The sequence below is a fragment of the Pelecanus crispus genome, chromosome 8 (assembly GCF_030463565.1).
Source record: "Pelecanus crispus isolate bPelCri1 chromosome 8, bPelCri1.pri, whole genome shotgun sequence".
Taxonomy (NCBI): Eukaryota; Metazoa; Chordata; class Aves; order Pelecaniformes; family Pelecanidae; genus Pelecanus; species Pelecanus crispus.
In genome coordinates this window covers 47,270,833-47,283,610 of record NC_134650.1, presented here as the reverse complement: position 1 = coordinate 47,283,610, position 12,778 = coordinate 47,270,833, and the positions used below count along the sequence as shown (strand labels likewise).

Sequence of the window (12,778 nt, the reverse complement as noted above, 5' to 3'; positions counted from 1 at the left end):
GAGCCCCCGCCGCTGCTTACAGCCAGAATTACTGCAGATGGGTTTGCCCAGAGGACAAGCCAGAAAAGAAAATGGGTAAGTAAAAATGAAAAACGTTGGGTTTTTTTTTTTTCACATTAGCATTTAAATATTTATAGAAATCCCTGCAGACAACAAGATGAAAAAGAAAACTCAAAGACTAATAAATAAGTAAATGCTCCAAGGTGTGGCAACCCAGCTGAACGCAGCTGCCACTCAGCTGGCGAAACTTTGAAGAGCATGGTAACCATGCGTGCACGGCTAAAAATAATAATTGTAATAATAAAAACATTAGACTAAACCCCTCTGCTTTGGCTTCTGCCCTCTGCAGAACAGCTGAGGGATCAATTACACCTTAGCTAAAGAGAGCGCTACCTCTTCTTTTCCATGCCGTGACCTGTCCCAGTCTCTGGTGAGACGAATTATTAAATAAAGCAGAGATAACGATGGGAGGTTGTTGACTAAGAGAGGCAGCGGTGGGATATGAGGAAAGATATCGGCCTTAAATTGTTTGCTTAAATATACAGAAGCCTATACTTTTGCTTACAGCATAATACCATTAGTCGTAAGTAAATATGTTCTCAACTGTCTTGAGTGAAACCCAGAGGGATGACTCTCGTTGAAAGTAAAGAGCCTCTCAAAGCCAGAGACGTTCAGCTCTTCGTCAAGCACTATTACCAGCCCAATAAAACACCCAACAAGAACCTCACCACTTCACGGCGCTTGGTCTTGGATCACTTGGCCTGCTAAAAGTGATCCCTCGCCTTCCCGTGCTGGGGAAGGAGGGAAATCAGGCTGCTGGCCTCCCGGCTCGTCCTACGAGCTGTAATCAATTTGTGCAATTCCCCGACCCTGCTCCACTTAAGGCTGTGCTGGGTTATGTAAATCAAGCGCCAAAAAACATTCAGCAGGCTAAACAGATTGTGTGGGCATCAGCAGCGTGCCTCAAGCAACGGGAAACCCGGCAAATGAGGAGGAAGGGAAAGCTGAGGACATAAAATAAGGCAGAAAAATGATAGATGGGCAAAGGTGGAAGGAAGGGCTAGTTTCAACAAATTTCCTCTTGAGCCGGGCAGCTCTGGTGACAGGCAGGTGTCAGGACTGAAGATAAACCTCCATCACCGCCCAAGCTTGAAGAGCAGGCGTCCCCACCGCCAGCGACGCAGCCTTTCCCACCCGCAGAACGGCTGCTCTGACAGTGCCTGCGAGGGGACCGCGGTCCCGTCCTCTGCCCGCCCGCCCCGGGGATCTCACTCAGCCGATTCGATGCCGACCTTCCCCCATGGGCTTTTCAAGTCTGCGCTGGAGGAGACGTGCTATTTCTATAGCACTAAGTAGCCGCGTGAAAGAACGCCTGGCCAATGATCCAGCGGGCTCTGCCAAGTACCATGAGAAAGACGACTGTTCAGCCCATTTCTTCACCACATCCTGAGCTCAATCCTGCACTTCCCCACTTGCCGGCCTTGCAATTCTCCTGCTAGATCTTCTGACAGGCTTGCAGAGCTCAGCTTGACATCTCTACAGCATCACCCAGCCGGAGCTGCGGATGGGACTCCTTGCATTAATCCCTGGGATGGGAAGAGTCACTCCCGGCGGTCAGAGCCCGAACGAGCCCCTCTGCCTTCAGGCTGCAAGGGCAGCGCTGCTGTAGCGCAGCTGGAAAGGCAAAAGCAAACAGAGACGGAGAGGGAACAGCCTGGATTTTGGAGATGCGGGTGCCTGCTGTTCCCACCGACTCTCAGCTGGGGTGCAATTGCTCCACACCTCTGAAAATGGGACACCGTGTAGCAGAGGTTCTCAGACAAGTAAAGGGCTGGCATCCGAGATGTTTGATACAACCAGAGTGGAGCTTTGTAGAGAGTAAACAAATTCTGTGCCAAAAGCTGCTCTCATTTACAGCTACAAAAATCCCAAGTCACTCTCTGAACTGCTGAAAACATCAGTCTCGCGAGCAGTCAAGGAAACAGAGGGTTTCATTTCGCTGTGTCCTGATGACCCTAAGACTTCCAGCCATCGGGCAATATTGTCTCCTCAAGGAGAAAGAATAAATACTGAGGCAGGAAGCAGAAAAAGTGAATTCTCCCTCCACAGTGTTAGAAGTGTGTGTGTATAAGGAACATTTTTGAGATTATAAAGGAATCTTTACACACGGCTGATACACCAGACACCATGCCATCTTCTCTACGTTTTTACTTCTAGAAACACCTCTTAAGTGAGGGCTGGGTGGAAACGTGAGCCCAGCGCACGGCTGGTCTGGCTCCACCGGAGAGGCTGCCCGGTCGGTGCCTGCAGCCCCTGTTCCCGTCCCACGAAGATCCGGTGGGATATCCTTCCTAAAGCAGCACATGGAGCTGTGCTTGGGGTATGCTCGGCATTTTTTTGGGTGTCCTTTCACATCGTTTGTGGGAATGTGGGTCCGAGTTATAAGCCACTAATGAAGCAGGTGAGCGTACCTCCCCCCTGCCTCCCGCTCCCGCTGCTTTTCAGCTCCAACGCTTGATCACGGACCTGGAAAGCGGAGATAGAGCCTTGCGCAGCGCTCGCGGCCACCCCGCCCGACTCACGAGCTTAAGCTATGGCAGACTCCAAACGAAGCTCCTTCAGCCCAGCCTCGCAGGGAGCCCACGCTTCATCCGGTGGGCTTACCGAACCAGTAAGTCGCATCATCTGCAACGCATTATAATTAAGGAATCATTTCTTTAAAAATGGAATTTGCATTAACTGGATTTGTGACTAGGAGAGACACTGCAAACAAACAGAAAACCTGCAGATTAGGATGCTAATTAGATGCATTTCTATTTATAATCTGCCTTGATCAGGCAAAAGTATTTTCTGTTTCAGGTGTCAGTGCTACACCCACGAATTCAAGCAATTCCCTTGGCAGGGAAACACCTGCTTGTCTCTGGGGACAGGCAAGCGCCAGGGAAAAAGCCTGTGCCGGAGGGATGGGGCGTGCGCCGCTCGCTGCTTCTCCTGCCCCTTCTCCTCGGAGACCAGCCCGCGAGGAGGAATGGGCTGCGTCTGGCCAAGGATGACCTGCCCAGGACGTTTCCTACAAACACCAGGTTTCTCTGGGCTGGAAAACTGCAGGCAGCTTTGCTTTTTCCATTAGAAGTGGTGGGGTGGAAATCTCCAAAGAGCCGGGGCTGGGAATGGCAAGGACCCACAGCCGGTGCCGGCAGAGCTGTCCAGCTACGGGCTGCAGAGCTCAGTCTGAAGAGGACAGGTGGACACGAGGAGGTCCCTGAAACCAGCCTGAGATTGTCACTGGGCTTCTTCCCTTGACTGGGGACTCACGGCAAGGCCAGGTCCCATCTCTGGAGCAACCTGGGAACGGCAGTGCTGAGTAGGATGCTCCCAGCAAGCGCAGGCAGACGCACAGCGCGCTGACGGCTGCTCAAGCTTGGCAGCGCCTGAAAGCCTGCCAGAACTGAGGGGTCCTTCTCATTTCTCCTGGTGACATCTTATTCCAGATTAATTTCTCCTATTTTTTCCCCCCCTGGAGCCTCCTCTTGTACCGCAGAACATCCAGAAGGAATAAAGCGATAGCAGGTCCCCCCTGTTCTCCTTTTCTTCTCTAGGAGCCTTCAACAGCGGCATGTGGGATGTCTTTTGACCCACAGGAATTATAGTTCATGGCAGCGTGGGGGGCTCGTGACCTGCGTAAAAGGAGCTAGCGAAAATTCAGTGATAAACCAGGACTTAGCGATGTGAAAAACAGCTACAAGGTTGTTTTTTTTAAATGCAGCTTAAAGAAAGAAACTTAAAAGATATGAGTCATCATTTTGAAATGTGCATCAAACAAGTTAAATAACTCTTACTTTCTTAACGACATATTAATCAAAGTGCATTGATTCTTGAATCAGATTCTACTACCAACAAGCTTTCTATCTTCTCCATCCTGATGCATGCATTAAGAGAGTTTTATTCTGACAGATACAATATAGCAATCAATAAAATCTTATTATATGGAGCTGAGATACATGGATTTGTTGCAGGATTTATGCACTACTTTCAAACCCGGTGCTATTTCATGTCTCAGCCTTAACCTGTAATTGAAAATAAATCTCCCTGAATATACCAGATTCTAATTTTCTGGATGTATGGGCAAATGTGAATGGAAGCCGGCCTTCCCTCGGGGAGAAGCTTGCTTTCCGATCGTATCGCTCCCCCTGCGCACACCACTGTATTGCCAGATTCCTCCGGAGAAAGCGCCCTGCCCGGCCCTGCGCAGGCAGGAAAACCTGCAGGCAAAGGGGCAGCGCCCGGGCACCGCGCCGCGCAACTCCATCACGCTCCCAACCCTGTCCCCTTGCTCGTGAGTCCGAAGCCGCTCGCTGCCTGGCGATCGCTGCCTCCCGGGCAGAGCTAACGCAGCCCGACAGCGCCAGAGCCTGAGCGCCGCGAGCGTCGCAAAGCTGGGACGGGAGAATAAAGACCAGGGAGCGGGATGAGCAGAGAAGCTGGTGTTTGCTCGGCGATTGCTCATAGAATCATCGAATGGTTTAGGGTTGGAAGGGACCCTTAGAGGCCACCCAGCCCAACCCCTGCAGCGAGCAGGGACAGCCTTAACCAGCCCAGGGTGCTCAGAGCCCCGTCCAACCTGGCCTGGGATGTTTCCAGGGATGGGGCACCTACCACCTCTCCGGGCAACCCGTGCCAGTGTTTCACCGCCCTCACTGTAAAAAAAATTCTTCCTTCCTTATTTCTTTCTTCTTTCCTTCCTGCTCAGCGGCATGTGAGCGTGCTGGGAGATTGCCTCTCACCTCGCAGGGTGCGGGACAGCTGGGAAGGTATCGCAGCGGCAGGAGACAGCCGCTGCAGGCATTTTTCCTTCGGGTTTGTCTCGGTCTCCGAGGGCTCGGTGCCGCTTGGATGTACGGCAGCAGGTGGGTACCCAGCAGTCTCCCTGGAAATGGCTGGAGGGGACTTTGATCTAAGCAGCTCTGTCAACAGCGTTAATACAATAAAAATAATCAAATTCACTCAGATGGAAATGAGAGAGATGGAGAGAGAGGCAGAGAACGGTGCAAATCGGAGGGAATAAAGAGGACGGGAGCAACAGTAAATCACCTACGCAACGCCACGAGTTCGGATGCTTCTCAAAAGAGCCACGATCTTGAATTCATCAAAGAGTCACTGCAGCATCATGCCTGTTTATCAGCTTTTTTTTCCCCTGTAACACACACACACACACGTACTTGTTCCTTCTCTAACTGGAGGCACAAGATGGGCACGTTTGCAGCGGGATGCCTGCACAGGCTTCCTGCACAGAGCACACACGGTGTCTGCCTCTCGTCCCAGGGGAAGGGAACACAGGTTTGCAGTTGTTGCACCGAATGCCTGTTCTTTCCGAGATTTCCCTAGAAACCGAGCAGGGAGCTGCAGGAGCACACTGCGGAGAGAGTGCCGGTGGCCACACTCTGCATCGCTATTTTTTCCTCCTATCATAGAGGGAATGACCATCCCCAGTGCTCAACGTGAGGTTGTTTTCTTGGGGAAGACAGTTTCATGGGAGAAAAGGGGATTTTAATAAAGGAGCTGTCAATCAGAAAGGAAAATGACTGCTGCCGTGTAAGTGTTGGCTCTTTTTTTCTTTGGTTCCTATACTTTCTCAAAAAAACCCCTATAATTCAGTTTACAGGAACATCAACCAGAAACAGAGAACTGGTCCGAGGAAGGTACCGGGGAAATAAATCACCTGCAGCCAGAAAAGACTTAAAAATTCAAGATTCCTTTGTGGGCCTTGCATTTCCAGAGGTAGCCCAGAAAAGCACCCGACGGAACACTTCAGCAGGCACCTTGCAAGGTTTGAGCATCACCCCTCACCCTGGGGGCAGGCAGGGAAGGGAACCGGCGCCCGGACCACGCGAGCCCCGTGCAGCGCTTCCAGGTTAACTCCGATCACAAAGCGAAAGGAGGGAATGAGCTGCGGTGACTCTTGGCTTTGAGTAACAGGACGGACACCCAGGTAGAGCCCCGAAGTGGTTATAGGCAGCAAAGCCGGCGGGACATGCCACCCCTTGAGACGGCACGCACGGGGAGGGTACGCACCGAGCCCGCGCTCGGCGCTCGGCGTGCGGAGACGTCACGCCGCTTTCTGTTTCATCTTACGGCGAGTGCCAGCATGCCCCGTCTCCGTGCGGTGCCACCCCAGAGCAGTGCCCGTCCAGAGACGGGCTCCCCACGAGGCGCAGCACGAGCGACACGCCAGGGTTCCCCTTGCAATAATTATTCTTCATTTGCTGACCCGCTGGTTTTTCAGATCGCCACTACCATTGACAGCTGAGGAGTTAGCCGCGCTCTCTCCAAGCTTCCCCGCTCCAAACCTCGTCCCTGCCGCAGCCGAGTGCGCGTTCCCGTGTCCTTGGGGGGCATGCGGGGGACCCGGCCACCGCCTGCAGTCACACCATCATCTGCTTTAGGTGAGCGGTAGGTCACTTGGGTGGGAACGCACACGAGGGTCCGGCAGCGAGAGGAACGCTAGCGCGGGGTCAGAAATGCCATCGCCCGGGTTTCGGGAGCACCGTGCGCACGCACGCAGCCTCAGCTTTAAACCGCTGACCTGCAAATGGCAGATATCGCAGATTATAGCCCGGCGGCAGCCAAGCTTTGCCTCTTTTGGGTTCTGCCAGCACGGTCTCCACTCCAAAGTTACCCACCACTGCTTCATGGGGGCAATTCACCCTCCAGACCCCAGTCACTATGGTGGGACACAACCTCCTCGCTTCCCTGAAGTAGTTTTTTTTACCACCACAGGGACGTTTGTCATCTGCGAGTGATCTCCAAAGGTTGCCACCACGGCAGGCAGGGCGAGCGAGGGGCGACGGGGCTCGCTCACGGCGCTGCCAGCTAAATGAGGCTTGGGAAAAAAAATAGCCCCATCGATTCGACGTCCGCGAGAGACCGAGCGAGCGGGCAGGAGAGGAACGAATGGAAAGAAAGGCAAAGAGCGAGGGAACGGGATGGGGCAGAGAGTTAAAAGCCTGCTGTCCTCCCCAGGCAGCTGCGGGGGTGTCGGGGAGGCGGCCCGGCCGGGGGTCTGCTGCTGGGGGGGCCGGCCAGGCACCCCCCGACCCAGCCCGACCCCCCCCAGCCTGTCTCCGCTCCCCCCCCGCCTTATTTCTAGCTCTGAGCTCTGCTCGTGAAAGGGTTAAGTTTAATTTATACTGATTTCTATTTAATATCATTCTCTCCCCGTAGGAGCCGGCAGCTGTGAGCTGATTGTACTCTCTCATTATGCAGTCTGTATCACTAATGGCCTGTGACAAAGGCATGCCATCTTCCCGGCCTTACCCCCGAGAGCCAATTAAACACACATACTCCCTTCCTGTTTGCAGCGCATTACAATGAAATTAAACTGAATTTCAAAATCATTTTCTCCTAAAGACATCTCTTTGCAATAATTAATGCATGCTATTCCTTTGCATCTGAAATATTCATCAGGAGCGTTGACTAAAAAAATTTTTAAAGCTGATTGCCCTGCACATCGCCTGATGATGCTCCAGTCTCAGCCCGCGGTACCCGCCCGGGATGGGGACCCGCGGTGACACTGCCGGCAGGGCAGCTCCGCGTCTGCTTCGGGATAACAATAATAATAAATCACAGCTTCTTCAAGAACCGTAAATAAGATTACGCAGAAGGCACCAGAAACCCAGCCTGACTCGATGGCGCTGCTAACGCACAGTAAAGGAGGGGAATGGGGAAGTCAGAGCTGCGGCTATGTTAAGGTTAGGCAGGAATGAGCCACCCGCCCTTCCGCACCGGCAAGATGAATCGGCAGCGGGCTCGGTGCAGGCAAAGGCGCTGCCGGTGTTCGCCCCGCTGCCCAAACGGCTCCCGGCTGGCGGCGGGGCGGCGCAAAGGGGGCACGCCGAGATACCAACCGGCAGCCGGGGCCAGAGCCTGCCAAGCCGGCCCGCGGCTAATTCTGTATTTCATCGAAATTGCAGAGCGGCGCCGGGGAACAGGAACCTCTGACCGAGGAGGTCTCTGAGCGCTCGCCACGCACGGAGCCCAAGGCATAATTTGAAGCACATAACTTATTCATGGCCTGTCACCTCTATTCCGTTTGGGAAAAGTCTTCAGCCCGGTATCCTCTTGAATTTGTTATCCCACGTGATGGGCAGGATTAGCCCTAAGAGCTCTCCTCCGAGAACTTGCCGTCCCAGCCGCAGCAGCTTCAGGTAGGGACAGTCCCGACGGTACCCGCTGCTATCGCGGGATAACAGGATCTTTTCCCTGCTTGCAAATATTTGATAAAACCTACCAAGGCGCGCACAGGACCCACCTGCAATAGGTATTATTATTATTATGGTTTTATCTTCCGGTGAAATTTGATTTGAAAGAAGCAAATACTAGCGGTGTCCCCATCCCTGGAAACATTTAATGTTTCAGAACATTTCTCTTAGTCGAAAGGGAAAGGCAAATCCTGAGAAACCCAGAAAAAGAAACATTTCCTTCGCATTTCTACAACGTTATCATGTAAAAATAAAATGCTCCTTGGTTTCAAATTAAAAGGTCTCTTTATTTGGAAGACCCAGACTTCTCACTTTAAAAAAATGTTCTGGCAATTTCAAAACCTCTTCCCGAACCGCTCCCACACTGACGACACCCGCTGTGATTTTTTCCCAGAAAGTTCAGCTTCCCCTCAATTACTATTTTCTGACTGACAAATGACGGTTCCTTGAAAAGCTCCCACGCAACGCCGGCGGCCAAGCCCCGGGTCCCAGGGACACCCGGTACAGCCGTGCTGCCCGTGCACATGGTTTTGACCCTACACACCTTGCCTTTAAATGCTCAGCCACGACCCGGAGAGGAAACTCCGCTGCAGACAGCACTTCGGCACCAGGACGGAGCCAGCGCCTTGGAGCTTAGCGGGGGTTTCCCACTGATGTGGTCCCCGTGTAAGTTTAGCTAAATCCCACCCGGTGTTCAGGTGCTGAGGTTGTAAAGTTTAAGTCTCCAGAAAACATTAAGCACCGTAAATTATGCTTACAAGCAAACACTCCCATACGTACCCCATGACTTGGCTAATTATGGCCAACACAAGCGAAGGCTCTCCCTCAGCCCGGCGTTCGGAAGCATGTCCAGCCCACGCCCCCAGCCAGGCTGTGACCCCCCCCATCCCCAAACCTCCCCCCAGCAGCCGGGGAACGCTGGGAGCCGAACCGGAGCTGCCGCCCCCCGCTCCCCTCTGCCCGCCGCCGCGGGGGAGCCATCGCAGTACCTGTTTTGAACCAGCCGTCGGGCGTGAAGGCGTCTGCCGTTTCTCTGGGTCTGTTCCAGTACTCGCGGAAGACGGAGGGTCCCTTCACCAGCAGCTCCCCTTCCTGGCCCTCGAGACCCGGTGTCACCTAGGACGAGCACACGGTGAATGCATCCCGGGGAGCAGCGGGGAGCAGTCGTCCCCGCAGCCGCATCCCCTCCGCCGCCTGTCCCCCGGCACCGCAGCTGGGGGCCAAGCAGGACCCGTGCAGCGCGGCCCTCCCTGCCTTCGCCGGCCTCCAACGCAGCCTGCCCACCCGCGGGACCTCTGTCCTCAGGTGGAAGGGCTCACCTAAGCGCCTTCCGTATTCAAAAGCATCGAAAAGATATATCCGTGCTATATGAAGACAAGAGCTGCCATCCTGCAACGGCAGTCCAGGCAGGCTGATGCCTTCCAGCTGCTGGCAAAGGAGAGGAGCGGTTTCGCATGCAAACATGTGGGAAATACTCTTGGGAAAGGGTCAGGAAATACTCTTGGGAAAGGGTCAGAAATACTCTTGGAAAAGGGTTGGGAAACACTCCTGGGACAGGGTCGGGAAATACTCTTGGAAAAGGGTCGGAAATACTCTTGGAAAAGGGTTGGGAAACACTCCTGGGACAGGGTCGGGAAATACTCTTGGGAAAGGGTCGGAAATACTCTTGGAAAAGGGTTGGGAAACACTCCTGGGACAGGGTCGGGAAATACTCTTGGGAAAGGGTCGGAAATACTCTTGGAAAAGGGTTGGGAAACACTCCTGGGACAGGGTCGGGAAATACTCTTGGGAAAGGGTCGGAAATACTCTTGGAAAAGGGTTGGGAAACACTCCTGGGACAGGGTCAGGAAATACTCTTGGGAAAGGGTCGGGAAATACTCTTGGAAAAGGGTCGGAAATACTCTTGGAAAAAGGTTGGGAAATACTCTTGGGAAAGGGTCGGGAAATACTCTTGGAAAAGGGTCGGAAATACTCTTGGAAAAGGGTCAGGAAATACTCTTGGGAAAGGGTCGGGAAATACTCTTGGAAAAGGGTCGGAAATACTCTTGGGAAAGGGTCAGGAAATACTCTTGGAAAAGGGTCGGGAAATACTCTTGGAAAAGGGTCAGAAATACTCTTGGAAAAAGGTTGGGAAACACTCCTGGGACAGGGTCAGGAAATACACTTGGGACAGGGTCAGGAAATACTCTTGGAAAAGGGTCGGAAACACTCTTGGAAAAGGGTTGGGAAACGCTCCTGGGACAGGGTCGGGAAATACTCTTGGAAAAGGGTCGGAAACACTCTTGGAAAAGGGTTGGGAAACACTCCTGGGACAGGGTCGGGAAATACTCTTGGGAAAGGGTCGGGAAATACACTTGGGAAAGGGTTGGGAAATACACTTGGGAAAGGGATGGTCCTTTCTGACCCTCTGATGCAGACCGGCTTCACAAAAGCGCTCTGCACCCTGCTCCCACCGCAGCACCCATCGGCCTCTGCTAGGGTCAGGTTCTCTCCCAGGAAATCATTTGGGAAATGCCCCCTCGCCACTCGCTGCCCCCGGAGCCTCAGGACGGTCCGAGGAGCGGGATGCTGGGGGGGGCACCAGCAGAGACAGCGTTTCGTGCTTTGCGACCTCCAGGCACCCCGATCAGGGCACCCACCCGCTCGGCGAGCCCCTCTCCCACCTCTCTTTGGCAAGACTGCCCTTCCCCGCGGCGGAGGCTCCTGCGGGATGGATGGAAGCAGGTCACAGAGGCTGCCTCCGGAAAGACCCGCGCACCCCTGCCAACTCCGCGTCCCATCCCCTGCGTGCTGCTGCCCTCCAGACCTGTGTATCTCGCAGCGCCAGCAGCAAGCTGAACGGCTGAGCGGATGGCTCAGCCACGGGAACAGCAGCCGCCGGGGCCACCAGCTGCACCGCTTGGCACTTGCAGCAACCCGTCGCCGGGCTGGCGGCGGCAAAGCCCTGCCCTCCCCGGGGAAGAGAAGCGCGGGCCGCTGTCCCGCAGCAGCTGGGAGATCGGATCCTGCTCCGATGGTGAAGGCAACACCACCATCCACCCCAAGACGTCCTAGATTTGCAGGGTCCTCGGGGGTGAGGCCCCTCCTTCCGCCCGCCGCAGCCGGGCAATGGAGCCGGGAGGGCAGCCGCTGCGAGGCGGGGGGAGGCAGGGGACGATGCGCTCCCGTGACCGTGCCATGCTGCTGTCTGCTCTGTTGATAGATAGAAAACTTCGCTTTCCAAACCCATCAATCTAACACTTTTTTTTCTTTTTTTCCTGAGGAGGTGGCAGGAAACACCATCTGATTTGTTCTCGGGGACACGCGGCTCCTTTCAGGCTCGCTGGAAGGCAACGGTTGTAGTGACAACTTGGTACCCTGCAAACCTGCACGGGCAGGTTTTCTATGGCAACAAAAGAAATACCCTGCTGTTATGGAAACTGGAGAATCGCAGGAAGGTCACAGACTTGCCCGACATGCCACCGTATCTCATCTCCCCTGCACATACACGGCTCTGTAATTACAAGGATGCAGGCAGGCTAAGAGATGAGGCACCCGAGAGGCACGAACGTCGCACCGCTCGTGGGACTGTGTTAACCTGAAGTCCTTTGCAGGGAAGATGTGCAAAGCCACTGCTGGGATGGAAGGTCGCCGCGAGACGTGCTCGTGCGTGTTGCTCCGTCCCTTCGCGGAGAACATCCCGGTAACGGGAACTCTGAGCCGTTTTGTACTTGAGCTGCTGCAACACGGACGAGATACATCTGGGACCCCGAAAGTCAGCGATGCCAGAAACGCAGCCGCGAGGGAAAGCAGTAATAGCAGTACTGGAGCGCCAGGCAGAATCCCAGGGCAGGGCAGGCTTCGCGTCTCTGTGCAGCCTTTGATGGAAACAAAGCTTCGCTAATGGAAAATGCTTAGAAAGCTGCTTTTAAGGCACAGTTTTTGTTTTAAGTAATTTCTTCCCGATGTCCTCTCTTGGAGGATGGGGTGACATGGGGCTTTCTGCACTTACAGCCCAGGCACTTCCATGGAATCACCTCAATTCCCCTGTGTGTCATGGGCTGGGCTGAGCCCCCAGAGCCCTGGCTGTGCCTCATCTCCACCGCCTGGAAGATGCTGCAGGAGAAAAAGTTCGTTAACGCTGATGACAGGAGTTTCACTGAGTGATGGCAAAGTGAGGATGGTGCTGGATGAGTTCTCCCTTGGGGAGCTGAAAGAGGGAGCCTGAGGACCAGACTATCCACGAGCAGGACAGCACAGAGAAACCTGAGGTCCAGGAGAGCCCAGGACCAAACCTCTGTGCCTGCAGCAGCAGAAGGGCACGAGGCACAAAGCCTGCGCCGGCGAGCGTGGCAGGAATGCGGTGGGTGATGCAGAAGGACCAGCAAGGCAGGGTTTCAGTGCTCTTACAGAGGCTGCAGGTAGTTTTACGCCGTGGCTATTTCTTCTCACTCCTTTTACTGCTGGTCCAGCCGTGGCATCACAAAATAAGCAACTTCCCCGAGCAGCTCCATGCCCCGGTGCTCCCGGTTCCCATTTTG

General features: G+C 54.2%; 1 protein-coding gene across 1 annotated transcript in view; it reads right to left on the bottom strand.

Moving 5' to 3' along the window:
- The window catches only part of ACSF3 (acyl-CoA synthetase family member 3), a 70,578-nt gene that overhangs the window by 21,951 nt on the left and 35,849 nt on the right, over positions 1-12,778 (bottom strand). Inside the window, 1 exon segment of the mRNA XM_075715270.1 lies at positions 9,248-9,374. Within this exon segment, the coding sequence (XP_075571385.1) occupies positions 9,248-9,374 (127 nt within the window).